The sequence below is a fragment of the Centroberyx gerrardi genome, chromosome 19 (genome assembly GCF_048128805.1).
Source record: "Centroberyx gerrardi isolate f3 chromosome 19, fCenGer3.hap1.cur.20231027, whole genome shotgun sequence".
Lineage (NCBI taxonomy): Eukaryota > Metazoa > Chordata > Actinopteri > Beryciformes > Berycidae > Centroberyx > Centroberyx gerrardi.
This window is the reverse complement of record NC_136015.1, coordinates 21,040,218-21,058,297: the sequence shown is the minus strand read 5'-3', so window position 1 is coordinate 21,058,297 and position 18,080 is coordinate 21,040,218. Positions and strand designations below refer to the sequence as shown.

Genomic DNA, 18,080 nt, shown 5'->3' with positions numbered 1-18,080 from the left:
GTTTCTCCAGAGTTCAGCAGAACCAAGAGCATCTCAAATCAACCGGGACTGAATGGAGAAGAGGTTTCCTATCGCTATATAGAGCTGCTGCTGGGACAGGGAGTCGTCAGCGGAGGGGAAGATGCTTAAAGGGAAAGGTGGAGAGAGAGAGAGAGAGAGAGAGAGAGAGGGAGGGAGGGACAGTGAAATGACTCGTGCTGCGTTCAGTTACTGTGTGCAGTGTTGTACGGCTCTGCAACCATCTGGAGTGATACAGTGTAAAACGCTGTGAGGGAACACATCATACCTGCCAGTCGTTCACCCTGAAGGCTACAGTCTTAATCAATGAAAAAAACCAACTGAAATACGCTGACATCAGATACAGTATCATGTAATCAGAGCAGAATCAACCCATCTACCCACTCAGACCGATAACATGCAGTACGCTTTAAAACAGTGAAAGAACAGAACATGGTGGCAAAAGTATCAATCGATTAGTTTCTTTTATTTCAATTGGATTTGTATAATGCAAGGTACTTAAACACAATCAAAAAGGAAATGTGTGTGATGTTAGCACTTTAATAAAAGGGGAGGCCATCCATTAGGTTTTAGGCAGGCAGGACTAGCAATGCAAGACCTGGACAGGCCGCAGTGCACCATGGGAGGGAAGAGGGGTGGGTGTAGGGGGGGGTGGTTTGGGGGAACCAGTCACTCCAGATGGAACCAGAACACCAGGTTCTGAAAGACCTGGACCTGACCTGGACCCGAGCCTCACCCTCAGCCAGACTCTTGTGTATTTGACCGTAGGAATCCCCCGTCCGCTAACGCTGGAGGACGATCCGGCGCTTCACCAGCTGACTGACTGACTCGCTCTTATTGTTTCTTTTTGACACAAACCGACTCAGTTAACTGACGCACACAGCAGCGTGAGGAAAGGAGGCGGCGGTGGGAAGGGATGGGATGGGCGGTGTGACAGGTGAAGAAAGGGAGAGGTAGAGCGGATGAGAAAAAGTGTGGGGGGGAATAAAGGGGGGGAATGTACTGTGTGAGTCAGCGTTTCTCCCTCTGAAAGATAAGACTTGTGAGTGTTATTATCAAATCGAAGCGTTTGATAAAACTTCGGTACGAACGCCGTCCGTTTGGACCGTATGAGAAGCAGGTGTTTTTGTTTATAAGCACGTATCAAATTCTTACCGTTAAGTGTGTGCGTTTGTGTGTTCATGCATGTGTTTTGTTAATGTGTGGATGTGTGTGTGTGGAAGAGGGGGGGGGGGGGGGTGCTCATGGCTGTTTCCTGTGGGAGAATGGCAGGTCGAGGGTGAGAGGTCAGTGTCTAGGGGGGGGCGGGGGGTGGGGGTGGGGGTCACAGTGGGGATGAGGTGAGGTCAGATCCGGGGCAACTGCTTCTCGATAAATTCCTTTACAGCTGCCATCTCCTGCAAGAGAGCAAAGAAGACGTCGGTACAGTGTAGAGACCCAGATAACATCCAGGCACACTTCATTAAATATTCAAATTATCTCATTCTCAGTTGCAAGCACAGAAATACTGAGCCTACTTTTTCAGAAATACAATAGAGGGAATTACGTTAAAAAAAAGTTCAAAAGTTTGTTTAAAGGATATGATTTTAGTCGTTTCCACTAGACCTTTAAAATTAAATGTGTATAATTGTATATGTCAATATTAATTACCACAATTAATATTTGTAGAATATTGGCATACTGGCAACACTGAAACATTTCATTTCATTGAGAATGTTCTCTACAGCTGAAAATTAAGACTTAAGACAGCAAAAGTGCAGTTAATTCATTTTGTTCCTCAAATCGAAAAGACTTATAACTGTGATAATCTTGACCAAAATACACAGCGGAATAATCAAGAATATCATTTTAGCTTAATCGTGAAGCCCCAATTCTACACACACATGGAATTACTGTTTACAAAACACACACGCACAGGAAACACATGACAGCAGAAACCAAACTGATGGCTGTCAGTGTGGTTTGCGGTTTGTTCACACCGAGCTAACGTGTATTTCACAGTTCACACACAAAAACAAATCACCCAATACAAACACAAACACAACAAAACGCTTCATAACATGATCCAAAACTGTTATTTTTGTAATGATGGAACCATACACACACACACAGCTTTGGATAAAGACGTCCTCCAAATGACATATGTTGGGTCAAAATAGACCCCTGCATACACACACACACACACTAAGGCTGCACTATACTGAATATATGATCATATTGCGATTATTTTGATCAATATCGCAACTGCATTACAAATTGCAATACAGTATACAGACAGATGTTTTCAACATTTTAGATTTTTCAGCAAACAAGAAACATTTGTTATAAAAATAGATTAAAAGCAAATTGATGAATATTTGCTATGTTTCAATACAATGGAAGTTTATTTTAATGATGTGCAATTTAATTAATAGGCCAGAAAGGATCTCTTTAGGATGCAATTTGAGGAGGAACCACTCAGCAGCTCATATTGCAATTTTTGATTTTTTCGCTGGCATAACTGCGCGGCCCTAACATGCAAAAAGACACTAAAACAGTGCTCTTATATACAGTAGTTGCACAAAAACTGCACGCACATACACACACACACACACACACACATATATATATCTTCATAGTACCTGAGGACAGGAGCTGTGGAGGAGCCCTTGGTAGGTTCTGAAGGTGATCATCTGAGGGTTGACTATGGTCTTGAGTTTCTCTGCTGTCATGGCCCCAAACTGCACGGGGATCATGGGGTCCATCTCCCCGTGGCACTGCAGGATAGGCATGTTCTTGTAGCCGCTGGCACTCGACGCCTGGAGGGCAGGAACAACACACACTTACTGGGCATGTTTAAAGGGGGACGGGGATTTTGACTGAATTAGTTACTGCCTGAATAACCAGCAACGCTTAAAAAGTGAAGAGTGAATAAATGTTGTTGAATTATTACCATTTGTTCACCAACAGATGGCGATATTTACTTTTTCACTGAATTACAGACTCATTTGATTAGGGATAGCAGAGTTCTGAGTATTTGCGTCTTTTACTCAACAGGAGAGGTTTTTTTTTTTAGAAAGTTTGGTTTGCAGAGGCAGAAGAACCATGCTGCTTCTCCCCAGTAAAAGTGTGACTGTACCGGTGGGAAACTCTTGTGAAGTGGTAGCCAGCAGCTGAGGGCCACAACGCCCGCCAACTGCTGCTGGCAAGTCAGGGCGGTATACAGGGACAAGGCCCCACCCTGGGAAGGAAGGGAGCAAGGAGAGAGAGAAAAGGAGAGAATAATTTATGTTTTAGCAAACGAAAATGCATAAATTGGCATTGCTAAATATCTTTGTGTTGCAAATATGACTCCTGTGGAATATGGAAACCTGTTAAGAAGTAAATTCCCACCTGAGAGAAGCCACCGAGCAGTATGCGGTTCGGAGGAATCCCATTCTTGGCCTCATGATCAATTATGGCCTTGACTAGAGAACAAAAGAACAAATGAAGGAAACCACTGGGTGTTATTCAGCAGAGCAGCAACACACTGTGCACATCAGAATTTCAAACACACACCTCAGACGTTAATGGGTCAGGAAAAACGAACACGGTATAAAAACCAGGAGGAAACTTAAACTTCTGAGATCTTTAAGTATAAAAAACTGGGTCACAGTATAAGGGTTACATTTATTTACAGCTCATAGGAACAGCAGACATTTATTTTCCCATGGTTTTACTCTACTGTGTGTTTTGTTGTGTATAACTACAGTTGAGACAGCAGCCATGTATGGTCTACTCTCTCTAGAGTTTGTTTTCTATAATGAATCCTCTCTGGCTTGAAAACCGTTGTATATTCAAGGACTATGTGGGCTTACTTTGGTCCAGGGTGCCAACCTCAAATATATACATCCTCTATTGACAATTGGCGTATGCAAAGTCAAAGTGGAGTCAGTTAAATATTCAGAGCCGAGTCAATTCTGCTTTGAAAGCTGCTCTTAAAATGAGAGCAACAGCGAGAATTTCATTACACCTTCCCATAAGTGTGTGCGCCATTTTGCTAAATTTCAGTTGGAGAGACTTACAAATACTGGAGATATCCCCAACCACTCTGTAAAAGTTGCTTGTAAAAAAAAAAACGTAATCTCTATGTTAAGCTCTCCAGTGCTGATTCAATAAGAAACATGTTTTCTCTATTATGTCGAGATATGATTTTGATTATTTGACTGCTAGCACAATAGGCTGCTACATAACTCTTCCAGCATGACAGCATGGCCATACTTTCATTTCATATAGAGAATTAAGGCTGAAATGAATAAAATTTTAACAGGACAACACTTCTAAATGTACACATCTCTGGTTGGCATGGTGGATTTGCATGTTGATGTTGTCATGAAAAGTTTTTTGAAGAAATTCTTATGGAACCCTTTCAGAACCGCTGGATAACCTCACACCTGCACTGACATCAAGCTGAAAACGAGGCTGTTTTTCTTAGATCCTGAACAGTCGACATTTTGGAGATACAGGGTTTTCACCCGACAGTAACAATGTACATATCACATTCTCCCAGGGTTCAGACTGAGCTCGTGACCCATCGCCCACCTCATCTCCTCAGCACAGAGACGGCTTCACACAGTAATTAATACTGTCACTGTGTTTGAATTGATCGCATAAAGGTTAAGCATTTGCTACAAAATGTGATGAAGTAGGCTGTATCAGGCAGCTAGGTTTTCACCCTGCTTATAACACATACTGGTCTGTGATTGGTCAGATTCCTCTATACTGGAATAGATACAGATCTGTTTCTGTTCCTCTGTCTTTCTCATATCGCTCTCCAGCACATGCCATCTTCTCCTCAATGGACCAGTAAAGCATAAATACCACAGAAATAATATTTGAATAGAAGAAAAAAGTAAACCCACTGCTCTCTGCTGCCTTCTTGATTCCAGCTTCGTCCTCTGGGGAGTCGGGACTCAGACCCATGAGGTCAAACCTGCACACAAACACATGCACAAAAACACACACAAACACATACACACAAGCGTTAAAAAAAAACAGTATATACAATTGGACTATTGTCAATGATTATGCGGGCCTATTGTGGTTTCCAGGGAAACAATAGCATCCAGTGTTGAGCTGTGAAGCTGTCTCCCTTTCATCGCACCAACTCACCACGAGGGCATCGTCATCTTCATATTGAGAGTGACGGGGATTCGCGGCCTGCGGACATGCAAGAAGGAAACTATGAATGCACTGGGGTGGAGGGAGGGGAGACGAAAACTCAGGAGACAGAGAGGAAGAGTGAGAGAGATAAAAGCTTAGAGAGAGAGAGAGAAAGAGAGAGAGAGAGAGAGAGAGATGAGAACATAACAAGCAGTGTGGGAAATCAGCCATGAGCTAAATGCTGGTGAATTGATTTATCTACTCTACCAGACACTATGATAGACAACTGCACCATCATCTGCAGCTGCTTTTCTACTCTAAAAGCCCAAAGTGGCTGGTAAAATACTGAGAGTGTTTGTTAACTGGTTAATTTTGTAATCCACCGGACACACTGCCTCCCTCCTGACGCGGGACTGTCTCAGAGGCAGTGAAGCGGAAGAAGAGGCAAATTATAAAACCTCACAGACAGACAGACAGACAGACAGACAGACAGACAGACAGACAGACAGACAGATGAGGGGAAAGACTTACGCGTGGGGGCAGATGTACTTGACATGCGGCAGCCGGATCGCCGTCATGGCGTCTGCCCACCCATGCCTGACAGAGAGAAAGCAATTCTTTGTCTCTCGTCCAGTTTGTCCGTTCTCAACACAGAGATTGACACTCAGCAGATCAAACCCACACACACTACAACTTGTTAAAATGCATAGCACCATAAAGGGTTTGTAAATGAATGAATGTTAAAAATGTTTGGTACTCTAAAGCACTTCGGATAAAAACGTCCACCAAATGGCATATTTTAGATCTGCTCTATTGCGGCACAAAAAAACACACAGAAGCATCAGAAACCGAGTCTTTCAAAGGAGGCCCAATCTACAAGCAGCCCACATTAATTAAGAATATAAAAAATATGAGATATCACTGAATTAAGAATAGTTAAATATAAGAAACCGCACTCACCCTGAGTCTCCCAACCCATGAAGGAAGATCACCTGTAGCACAGAGAAGAGCAGCAGTTAAGACTTTTCCTTTTCAGAATTTAGAGCTCGCCAATCTTTATATTACACTCCATGTAATTAGGAATTCTCACACACACACACACACACACACACACACACACACACACAGAAGCAGATAGGGTTTCTGTGTCTTCAGCAGGGATTGACACATTTATTGTTGAAGGGATGAAACCTGTGACCTCCCAGTGACGGAGCAGTATATTAATGTCCATGTTACACTTTACAGATGACATCAAAAAAACATGAAATGAACAGGATGGAACAAATCTGCTTTTGGAAATAAAAGAGAACAGCATGTCCAAAAAAAAAAATAATTCTTTGAACCTTGTGCCAATTCCACATTGCATCAGTATTGTGTACACCATGTACTGTACTACTGGTAGGTGTGCGTACTGGTGCCAAAACAAGAAAAAAAAAGGTGCCAATCTCCCATTGTTGCCAAGACAAGCTCTCGCTGCCAATTCCTACGCACGCTGCTCCCCACAGAGACGCCATGAAAGGGAATGACAACAATTTGGAGAGCTGGCAATACAATGCCTTTTGGCTTAAAAATCAGAGATGCAACCGTCTTCGTGAAGATCAAAACGAAGCTTTTTTCCTGCAGCGCTTGAGACAATTCACGACGATTCACCACTGAAACCAGTGACAGTAAGAGCTTTGATCCTGATGTTTAACAAATCCCCTCACTGAACCTGACAGAGCCCAATGAAAGCCGAGTTTAATTTCTCCACTCGACTCCAGCAGAATGGCTTTCTTGCTGCACTTGTTGCACCTGCTGCTACAGGTGCAGCTACAAGTGTGGCTTTTTTTCCCCCATTAGATAGGCATACTGTTGTGTGACATTTAAAGGGATATTGCAACTAAAAAGCGCTCAGGATAAATGAATCTCTCCCAGTCAACGAGAAAGCCTTGTTCTGCTTCTGAAATTCTCTTCATGACAGGAATCAAGCACAGCCAAAGTGACGGGTGTCTGGATGAGAGGGCATTTTGGTTGTAATATCCCTTTAGCATCAAGCACTACAGCACAGTGATGCTGCGATGGTGTAGTTTTGTGCAGCCAGATGTTAGTCTTCAACATGTTATTTTAATGCTGTACCAGTATAAAAGCTGGAAAGCTGGAAGGCAAAAAATCGAGTCGATGGGTGTTGTCTTGCACGCAGGTTATCTATAATTTGATTGGTTGATAATTCGGCACCCAACTGGGACACAGAAGCAGATTGGGGCTGGGATTAGAGCTCTGGGGTGGAAGTACAAAATCCCCATTCCCACATGAAACATCCAGTCAGAACAGATCTGGCTTCATGGCTAGAGAGAATGTCCCATAACCGGAATGTCACAGGTTTGATACCCGCAGCAGCTCATGTGTCCTGAACGTGTCCTTGAGCGAGACACTGATCCCCCCTCAGTGATTATAAGTCGCTCTGGATAATGAGCATCAGCAAAATAAAAAAAAATGTAATGTAATACGGCCTAACTCACCGCTGCGGTCTCCTTTTCGGTCCCAGACACCGTCACAGCCTCGGCGAGCAGCGGCACAGACATGTTGTTGCCACACATACACTGTAAAGGGTGCTGGGGACAGGGAGGACAGAAAACAAGTTATTCCTAAACTTTTCAGACTCATTTTCAGTACGTTTCCAGACTTTCTAGGCCTGCATAGGAACCTTGTGACTATTCACATGGCATATGATGAGATTATAATGAGACACATTTAGAAACACATTGTAATACAGACTTTACATTCGTTATTCCTACAGTCCTGGAGCTGCTCCGCTGAAAGTGAATGGGAGGATGACTTTGTTGAGAGGTTAATTTTCACTACAGCTGGATGTAAGCTCACAGAAATAATCTACAAGTCCGGAGAGTCGGTCTCCAGTTTGCTGTTAATGGAGCAGCCCTGGGCTCTGTGGTCATTTGATTAAATCACATTAAAGTGGAGAGACTTGGTTTCTCTGGTTTCTAAGTCTGCTAGAGAATTGCTCATGATCTCAAGTGAGTGAGCTGTGCAAGCAATATCTGAATTGTGTTGAATTTTCTCCGTAACTGCAGTAAGAAATTAATTACTAACTAAAAACAGACAGGGAGAAGATGCTAATGGGATGTCGAGCGCGGAGATAAAACACATTTAACAGCCATAGAGTACAATCCTCTTTCTCCAGCCCCGTGGCAATGGCCGTCGACAGCCAGAGAACCAAACGCTCAAAACACCACAACGTATTCAAATTCTGGAACAAGAGCTTATTCAAAATACGAGACTCGCAGGTACACGTGTTGTCCGGCGGCCCCTGTACAGTGTAAGTTGCAGTCGAGGCCTAAACGCTTATCGACATCGCCGATGACAATGAACGGGTCCGTCTGACCGTCACAACTCTGGTCGGTTATCAATACAGCTATTCACCCTCCCTCCCCCATGTGGCCCTCTGTTGGGACAGGCAGGGACAATAGAGCTGAACATACCACACTTAATGGATCTGCTTCTGAACCTAAAAGAGTAGTCACGAGAGATGAGAGGGAGGGGGGAGGGGGAGGGGTCTGCAGTCAGCAAGTCGTGAGACTCATTAACTAAATGAAATGTACTCCCTCCACTATGTTCAGGTTATTACCCACAATGCCTGTAAATCGTCCGCTGGCTGCAGGGGGGCCGCTCCGGTGCTCAGTGAGTCAGCCGCCGATAACAGCATGAGGTCATGTTATTTTACAGTAAACACCAGCAGTAAAAGCCTCTGCCCGTATATACCCTTTCACTTCTCATGACACGGTGTGGGACGGGGCGGGCAGACGGCGTGTTGCCTGATTGGCAAACAGGCGATGAGGAGACAGGGAAGTGAGTGAAACAAAAAGGGAAAGGTTAATGTGTAAACCTTGTGTGTGATTATACTGCATGCATGTTAAAATTCCACCACCGTTATGGTCAAAGTGGGAAATTAACACAAGCCGCCAGTCAAACGCTGCTAAATTTTGAATGTGACTAGCTTGACCAGCCACTTTGACAGGTAAATAATCATCATTTGGAGGTCATATTCCATTAGTAAAATAGTGGAAGTGGCTGGTGAATTATGAGATGTACAAACCACTAAAAAAAGCACATTTTTTTGCCTTGCATCCTGACCTTGAATGAGTAAATGAAAACAGAGGATATTTGGTAGGGCTAGATGCCGGGAAATAGTCAATTTCAGTACCATATAAAGTGATGATGTGAGTTTTAAGGCATCAAACGATAAAAATATTCAAATGTTCAATGTTTTCTACAGGTTAACAGGCATTTAAATTGAGGACATCCACTGACCACGCTCTGATTCTGTTTAAGTAAGCAAATGTCACGGACAACATGTGACACAGACAACGATTAACATGCGCATAATAAGATGTGCATCAATTGTCATCAAATTTGAATTCACTGTTATAGAAGCAGAGCTATACCCCGGGCCTAGAGGGGGAACAGACAGAGCGACGGGGACTGGGGTAGCGTGACCGAAAGCAGACAGTGTGAGACAATGAGTGAAAGCGAAAATGAGTGAGAGGAAGGTCAGGAGAAAAGAGAGAAATACACATCAGGGGAATGGTTGTTAATCTGTGTATAGCCGAGCAGGGACACCACTAGGTCAACCCAATATGTAACCACCTGATCAGCAATAACAAGAACACCAAGCTCTCTTCTAAGAGCAACAGGGTAATATTACCATAATACTGAAAGTGGTGGCACAAGCTGATGATTAATAACACTTGTAAAATTGGTGGGGCACTCTTCCACCCTTTCTGCCTTTTTATTGTTCACTTGATTCACAATGACCCATAAACCGGAGCAGCAGTATAAAGCACGGTGTGTTTATCAAGCCACGCTTTAAGAAACAATGGCTCACTTCACTTTTGGAGAGGTCCGGTGGTTTAAAAATAGCCCTGCTCAGAGCCACGGTGTGTACTAGCATAGTCCAATTCTTAAGGCTGTGTCTAAAAAAAGGGTTTGTTCCAACACACCAGTGCAATTTAATCTCTGATTTATTGCCATTACTTAAAAGCATATACATCTTGTGTCCGTGCCCTCCTTAACCTCCGGACTCAATGCAGCAACAGGCCACACTGACCAACACTGCCTGCATATTTATGTTTCTCCTGCGCTGATTTTCCACCATCCCTTGCCAGCGATGGCAAACAGTTAAGCCGTGGGTGGAAATGTACCAACTACACGTTCACCTCTAGGCAAGCCTTTAAACCTTATGGGTGACACACAAGTAAGGATGCCGCCGCCGCCTGTGAGCAGCCACGACGGTGCAGAACATCACGAGTCTCCATCTAGCATGACTCCAATTAGATTTAACAGAGAAGAGGAGAGATCTCGGTTTATAGAGGCTGCTTTGACGTCAAATGAATGAGAACACGCATATTTCTGTCGTGGCGTTACTGATGAATGGCTATGGATGGCAGGCAAACGACGGGATAATATGCGGCATTGAGTGACAGGCAGCTCCCCCCCATACATACACACACACACACCATAAACTACCAGCTAACCTCGCCTGCTGCTGCTGATGGTGAATAGCTTGCTTAGCTAGTGTAGAGATCAGCTGCAGTCAAACAGCTTCACCACTTCAGCAAACTACGGGTACGTAAAGCTAAAAGCTAACGACCTTTCAGTGTACTGTCAAATAAAATAATATCAACTGAAGCAGAGGAAGGGGTGTGGGTGAAGAGACAATGGTTAGAGAAGCAGTTTAGCTCGCCAACTGAACGGTTAGCGCGATGAGAGCCACCATCAGCAGTGATGGCATTCAGCAGGGAGGATAAGTGCAAAGCCTCAAAAGGTGGATTGACTAACACCAGCCTACATCCTCCCTACCGCCCGGCTTAATCCCGTTTTAGCTAGCCACACACATCCACACACAATGAACAGCGCTAGTAGTAGAGCTAGCTAACCGCACACACACAATTTGTATTGTCTGCTGCCTCCCCGCCGCCCGGTGTCTCTTTCAGTTCGCCTCGGCTAACGAACGGCTCAAATTCGGACGAGACGTTTACAACACCGTCTGGGTGCCAAACAGAACCCATTTAGCACCCAAGGGGTCCAAACGGGTTCAGTTCAAACACGATAAAGTGGTAAATTTCACCCGCGGCCCGCTAATACAAATTCATACACTCACCGCTTGCTGTCCCAGTTCGCAACGGAACTTCCGCTACTGGCCGCACACAGGCAGGGGGCGGGGACTGGCCGCGGTGACGTCACCGCAGAGCCACACCCTTTCTCCCACAGGCACTCATTTTATTTTCTGACCTGTTTATGTATTAGCGTTTGTAATGACCTAAAAAAACAAAACAAAAACTACCTCACATTCAAAACTATTGCGCTATATTGATAGTATAACCATCACATGCATGTTTATAAAAATAGATCTTCTTCCATTTCTCTTTATTCTTGAAATAAATCAACAACATTCTTGGAAGGAGCTGACACAATGCTTTCAAAATATTCCCAACCATAACATATTCCAGACTAAGTTTACACATCCCTGTGAATGTACTCAGAGGCTGCCGCAGACTGAACTGAGACACAGTGCATTAATGAAATCCTGAATCAAATAAAAAAAGTAAGGTGTGAGATGCATTTTTTATTTGCTTTCCTGGTTCAGACCAGGAAGCTTTGGTTAAACAGTTCTGTCAAATGGCAACATGGATGTGAATCTGTCCTGTTTGTTGTTAAATGTTAACGCAGAGGAATCACAGCTGCTGCAGAGACCTGGTCTGATGAAACCTTTTCAGAACTCCACTGGATAAACTCAAAAACACACGGTGGTCCGGCTGAAATCAAGGCTGTTCTTCTTAGTTCCTGAAAAGCTTTGGAGATACGAGGTTTTCACCCCACAGTGATGATAAACAATAAAGATACAGCGGTCTCCCTCTTATGATCCGATAAGATGCGACACAGCAAGACAAGATATGACAACGCAATCTGACTACTTATCCACTGAAGGGGAATTCATTTTAAAGCTTTCATTCAGTTTTCCTGATTCAGTTTTCAAATGATGAAATCAAAGCAGAGGGGTTGCTGCTCCTCCACTGCAGGGCGGCTTGGGTCGGGTCCAAGCCTGAGTCTCAATACTGTATAACGGCTTCCTCTCCTCTAATCTCTCTAAAGCAGATTTCCCTCAGGTGAGAGCAAATCTACGAGCCGGACTGAGTCAGCGCTCCCTCCCTCCCTCCAGACGATTCATCCAATTAGAGAAAAAAACACACGAAGGGAAAGCAAATTGAGTGTTTTGGACGATGGAGACCCGTCCCAGTCTGAGTTCAGACCTTCAGACGGGATGTCGGAGTCACACAACAAACCACTAGGTGGCAGGAAGCATCCAGATAGTCAGTGGGCCATTTGTTGGCATTAAACAAGTGGGGATGATGCACAGTTACACTTACATTATATTTATGTTTAGACATTTAACTGATGCTCTTATCCAGCGGTCACTTCATAAGAAGTAGTAAGAAGTAATGACATTCGTAAGATTTACCAAGAATCTGAAAATCTTGTAATTCTTACTGTTGTTGATTATAAGCGGTGAATCTTTGTGCTGCAGAACAACACTGGCTGTGAGTTTAAAAGTTGCTTTAGAAAATGCCTTGTACCCAAAAATCATTGCCTGAAGCTGATCATTTAATACTTCTGAAATATAGACGATCCAGTCTGTAAAAAATGTCAAATGAAGTCTTGAGTTACCTCCTACTAGGGGTGGAAAAAGTACTAAAACATCCTACTCAAGTAGAAGTTACCATGCTGAAATTTTACTTAAGTAGAAGTAAAATTATCGGTGTAAAAAATCTACTTAAGTAAAAGGAAGAAGTAGCTCATTTCAAATGTAGTAGGATAGTCGGCTACTGTGAGTAACTGTCACTTTACTGAAATGGTGGATATCCAAATTGTCAGTAAATATGTAAAACTGATAATAACAGACTTTATCAGAATATCACGTGTTTCATGCATTTATTAAGACTTTGCTCACATCCTTCAAGCCTCCACTCTTTATTGCCGTACAAACAGAGCGACATTTGGCACTTCCAGGCGGCTCTGAAACCCTCTGGTCTTCAGATTTAAGCGCTCGGTCCCAGTCAAGCCGGGCCAGTCTAGTCCAGGACTCTACCTGCCAATATCCAAGCTCTGCCCAAGACACAGCACTGAACACATCTTCAGACTTTTTCACCCGTGTCAATGACAGTCAGCAGACGCCATCAAGCCTCTCCTCCTCCTCCTCGTCCCTCCCTGCGTCGTTCAGGAAATGAAATTAGTTTGTGGGATGATGCTTTCCACTTTGTGATCTGCGGGGTTTGCTGCTGCCTCGTAGTTGCAGATGGTCACTTCGTGTCTGTGAGCCTGGAGGGACAGAGAGCAGAAACAGACTGAAAACCTTCCTGCAGGAGGTGAAACACGGTTGTAAATTATGTTCAAGGGATAAAACCTAGAAATACACAGAGCAGCAGGACACTCTTTGCTCAGATTCCCATCTAACTCATGTGTATTTACCATACTTTTGAAGCCAAATGAAACCAAATCTTAACATGTATTTTGTGTATTTGTTACCATGTCATGATGTTAGCCATGTCACCTTCTACATGCTTGGCTTTGTCTGCAGTCACCAGACAAGCATAAAGGGAGACACACTAGAGAGCTGACTGTGCTCTGCGTGTGTGTCTGTGTGTGTGTGTGTGTGTGTTTGTGTGTGTGTGTACAGCAACACACAGAGGGTCTGCAGTGCCTACATAGAGGGTTAATGCACAAATTTACACTGTTCTGGTTTATCTGAAAGGGACGAGGACAGGTGACATTATTAACATGCCAATGACAGCATCCGAAAGAATATATATACCGTATGCATATTTATCTGAAGCCTATTTCAAGCATTAGGCCCTTGATGGGTTATCTAAAAATAGACATAAAGATATAAAAACTTCCTCAAACATCTAACTATCCAGACAGACGGAAGACACACAGACAGAAGTTGTTGGCTGGCTGCAAGTGAAACAAGTCATGTGATTATTCAGCTGTACATATGCCAGCAAAACCCACAACAAAGAATAACAACATGTCTCCACAAAACAAATGGACACATACAACTAAACAATGCTTTACTTAAAAAGGACTTCTGATGAGAAATTCTCTTGAAGCCAGAGAATCAAATTCAATCCCAATTCACAGGAGCAAACTGGATAAACTACAATACAATGTCGCTTGTTTCAAGTAAGATCATAGCACAAAATCCATCTTGGCGAATAAAGTGAGCAGATTTGAACTATATGTGGATCTCACAATGAAGGTTTACTCTGTTGGGAACCTTTATATATCTAAAAGGTTAGTAAAAAGGTATTTCAGGTCATTTTTTTAGAACAAAAACAAGAAATAAGAAAGGCTTATTCCCGCTGGTGTTGTTTCTACCCGACATGTTGGCCGGACTCACCTCTGAATACTCTCCCCTCAGACCGATGTAGTAGATCCGGGTGCTTTCTGCTCCGAAGTTCTTTGACACGTGGATGGAGAGGTGCTGGACACTGGAAAAACGAGCAATCCTGGAGACCGTGACAGAACGGGCGACACTTCAGCAGGCAGTATAAAGACAACAGCTTGGGGAATGCATGCATATTCATGGTAAATCGTGTGTGTGTATGAGTTAAAAGACACACAAATAAAGAGACAGAGAGAAAAAAAAAAAGTGCAACCCGGCATATGGAAGTGACAGGTGCTGAATATTGGAGAAATGCACAAATTTGGAAACCGGGATAGAGTGGTGACGCTTTAACAAGTAGTTTGAGATGGCTGATGAGGGAATGCAAACATGATCATACTGAGCCGTGGTAAAGTGTGTGTGTCTAAGTGTTATACACACACACACACACATACACACACACGAAGAGAGAAAGAGAGCGTGTTTAGACAAATTGAAAGAGAAACAGACAGATAGTAAAAGAGACAGATGATCGGTCTTCTGAATGCGTGCTCTGAGACAAGATCATGAAGATGTGATTTCATGAAATCACATCATTGTGCGTCCAGACTCGCCCTGAAAATGCTCATTATGCATCTGCCATAGCTGTATTTATTTAATTATGAGTCTGTATTACTTTTGCAGCTCTCACTCTCCGTCTCTTCACATGGCTCTATGTGCAGTGCGTTCAGACTGGAATGCCAATTTCCAAATCAGGTTTAGCACATCCAGACCCGTCACTTAAAGCTACAATATGCAGCTTTTTGGACATTAAAATAATATTATACATTATATTATTATTATACATTACCAGTCTGTCTGTCTGTGACCCTGTGTTCATGCCTAAATACTCTGCTTGCCTGAAATTGGCTATTCAATGATGTTCGGGGAGTTTTGGGGTGAACACCATCTCCTGCGGGTGTGGCCAGCGCTGAGCTGTTTGTGGCTCTCAAGGTGAGGCTGGTGGCCACGATGCAGGGAAGTCGTAGCAACAACAACAATGGTGGAAAGCAGTCCTAAACGAAATAACTGAAACACTATGTGTGACAGATAAGACCCGTTCAAAAAGACGATTGAACATCGGCACCGCGTTCACCGTCTGCTTCTTCAACACGTGGAGGCTTTACGGAGGGCGGGACTAACAACACACTGACTGCCTCAAGGCCAGAAGTTTCAGAGTACAGCTGCATATCGTAGCTTTAATGCATCCTGGCGTAACTGGATCACACTGAAATGACAGTGTTACTGTCATTTCAGTGTTCAGTGTTACTGCAGCCAGAGAGAAGCGTCTCTCTCCCTCTGCTCTCACTTGGTGGGATACTCCAGCTGAGCCAGCGGGTCTCTGTTGAGGCGGAAGGCCTGCTCCGGCTCTCGGCCGGTGTCGTCAAACGACATCTGGGGGATGTTCTTGTACCTGCAATGAAACGACGAAACACCTTCTTACCCAGGAAACTCCAATAGATTAACTCGATTAATCTATTGATTAACTGTGTAATCATTTAGTCTATAAAACGTCAAAAATAATGACAAATGCCCATGACAAGTTACCAGAACCCAAAGTGATTCTTAAAATTACTTAGTCCAAAATATTCATTTTATAATGATATGAAATTGAGAAAAGCAGCAAATCTTAGCATTTGTGAAGCTGTAACCAGCAAATGTTTGGTATTTTTACTTGATAAATGAATACAACACCTGTGATGCAGATACTCACAGTCGTACTTCAGCCGGGTGAGACTCATTGTCTCCTCCAGAGATGATGATGCCTTTCAGCTTCACATTGCCTGTAAAACTGACACAACACACACAGCTCCTTTGTTACAAAAACAGGCAAAACACGACCGAACCATGAAGAAGGGACGCAGTAAGGACAGCACAGCATAGAGAAAGAAAGGTTAAGTCCGGTAAACAGGCCTGAGTTTTAAGAAAAGTGTCTGAGAAAGTATACAGGACAGGTTGATGATGATGATGATGATGATGATGCTGATGATGGACTTACGGGATGTTGAACAGCAGCTCTTCGTCTGTGTCACTCTCAACAAACTAGGAGAAGAAAGACAGCCAAGAGTAATTCTTTTCAATCCAGAATCACAGCAGCATCAAAGAATATTTGACTCCTACAATGCATAGCCTAAACCATTGTTTATCAAACTGTGGGTCGGGACCCAAAATGGGCCACTGACTCGACTGGTTTGGGGCCATAACTAGCGCCAGTGCAGTATGTGCAACTCTCTTCTCTCTTTCTATGGGAGAGATGCGAGTGTTCAGCACATATTTGGGACAGGGAAACACACGAAAACAGCTCTTGAGCATTTTAATAAGACGGAGTCAGGGAGGCAATTTACTCAAAAAGAAACAGGCTTAGGGCTGCACGATATTGACAATCATATTGCGATTATTTGTTTTTGGTTTTTTTTTACAATGTGCAATTCAATTTAAAGGCCAGACATTGGCCTCAGCACCAGATTATGATGTTTATGAGTCTATTTAGAGCAGAAACCACTCTGATAAAATAACTGCAGCCTCATGCGACTTGGAAACTGAAGCAGTCTTTTATGTAAGTGGCTCCACTGAGACGAGCCATACAATCCTGCACACTCACTCTGCATACACTTAGTGATTTTGGCTGCCTTGACTGTCAGCAGCAGTCCAGAGGAAACAAACACGACAAAGTGGCCGACTAGCTGTTTACCTTTTCTCGCTCTGTCCGCTGATCCCACGGTTTGAAGACGAGCTTTCCGTCGCCATCCCTGCTCTCGTTGAGGCACTGCAGCTTCTCGGTGTCTATCCGCTGGTACAGACCGTACTCCAGGCCCCTCTCCGCGGGCTCGTGCTCCCCCTCGCACCCGCAGCCGTGGCCGTGCCCGCCGCCGTGACCGTGGCCGTGACCGGACATAGTAGACCAAACTGCCGCTTTCTCTTGTTGGCGTAAACTGCTGGTGGAGATGTTAGCTAGCGACTGGTCTTCTAGATGTTTTCAAAAGTGAGATCAGCAAGTTTCACATTGCAGCGTGAAGCTAGCCAGTTTGTGCGTGAAGTTGACAGAAACTACGACGCCGCTTCCGGTTTGAGCTTTTCAAAATAAAAGAACGCGTTTACAGATGATTCCGACTGGAAAGCATTGGTCAGTACGAAGAATGACATGATTGCAAATACGTTTTAGTAACATAATATTGTTACTATATAGTTTGTACAGTAATTCTCAATTACCTCTCAACATCTAACAACAGACCATAATGATAATGGTTCAAAAAGTAATACAAAAAGTGGTAAAATATAGACAGTAACCTCCCAACACTTTGCCTCATCCCTATTTAAAAAAACTACCGAGCAAACCCTGCCAACCCAACGGTTTATAGCATTTAACTTTTATTTTGAAGGGACAATCGTGCCTCGCTGGAAAACCGGAAATTACACTATGCAACATTTTAGCCACTGTACACTATAACATGAGGAGGAAAACAGA

At 43.6% G+C, this 18,080-nt stretch overlaps 2 protein-coding genes across 2 annotated transcripts; both read right to left on the bottom strand.

The window, feature by feature from the left end:
- Positions 1-463: 463 nt before the first annotated feature.
- On the bottom strand, positions 464-11,305 carry lypla2 (lysophospholipase 2). Its single transcript, XM_071894992.2, has 10 exons — positions 11,294-11,305; positions 7,638-7,730; positions 6,100-6,131; positions 5,671-5,736; positions 5,149-5,196; positions 4,899-4,969; positions 3,391-3,464; positions 3,137-3,238; positions 2,640-2,816; positions 464-1,415 (listed from the first exon to the last, which is right to left on the bottom strand). Exons 2-10 carry the CDS (start codon positions 7,713-7,715, stop codon positions 1,365-1,367), a joined length of 699 nt encoding a protein of 232 aa, XP_071751093.1. The 5' UTR covers positions 7,716-7,730; positions 11,294-11,305; the 3' UTR covers positions 464-1,364.
- Positions 11,306-13,105: 1,800 nt separating this feature from the next.
- On the bottom strand, positions 13,106-17,628 carry pithd1 (PITH (C-terminal proteasome-interacting domain of thioredoxin-like) domain containing 1). Its single transcript, XM_071895039.2, has 6 exons — positions 17,307-17,628; positions 16,614-16,657; positions 16,329-16,406; positions 15,924-16,028; positions 14,591-14,699; positions 13,106-13,509 (listed from the first exon to the last, which is right to left on the bottom strand). Exons 1-6 carry the CDS (start codon positions 17,508-17,510, stop codon positions 13,408-13,410), a joined length of 642 nt encoding a protein of 213 aa, XP_071751140.2. The 5' UTR covers positions 17,511-17,628; the 3' UTR covers positions 13,106-13,407.
- Positions 17,629-18,080: the final 452 nt, after the last annotated feature.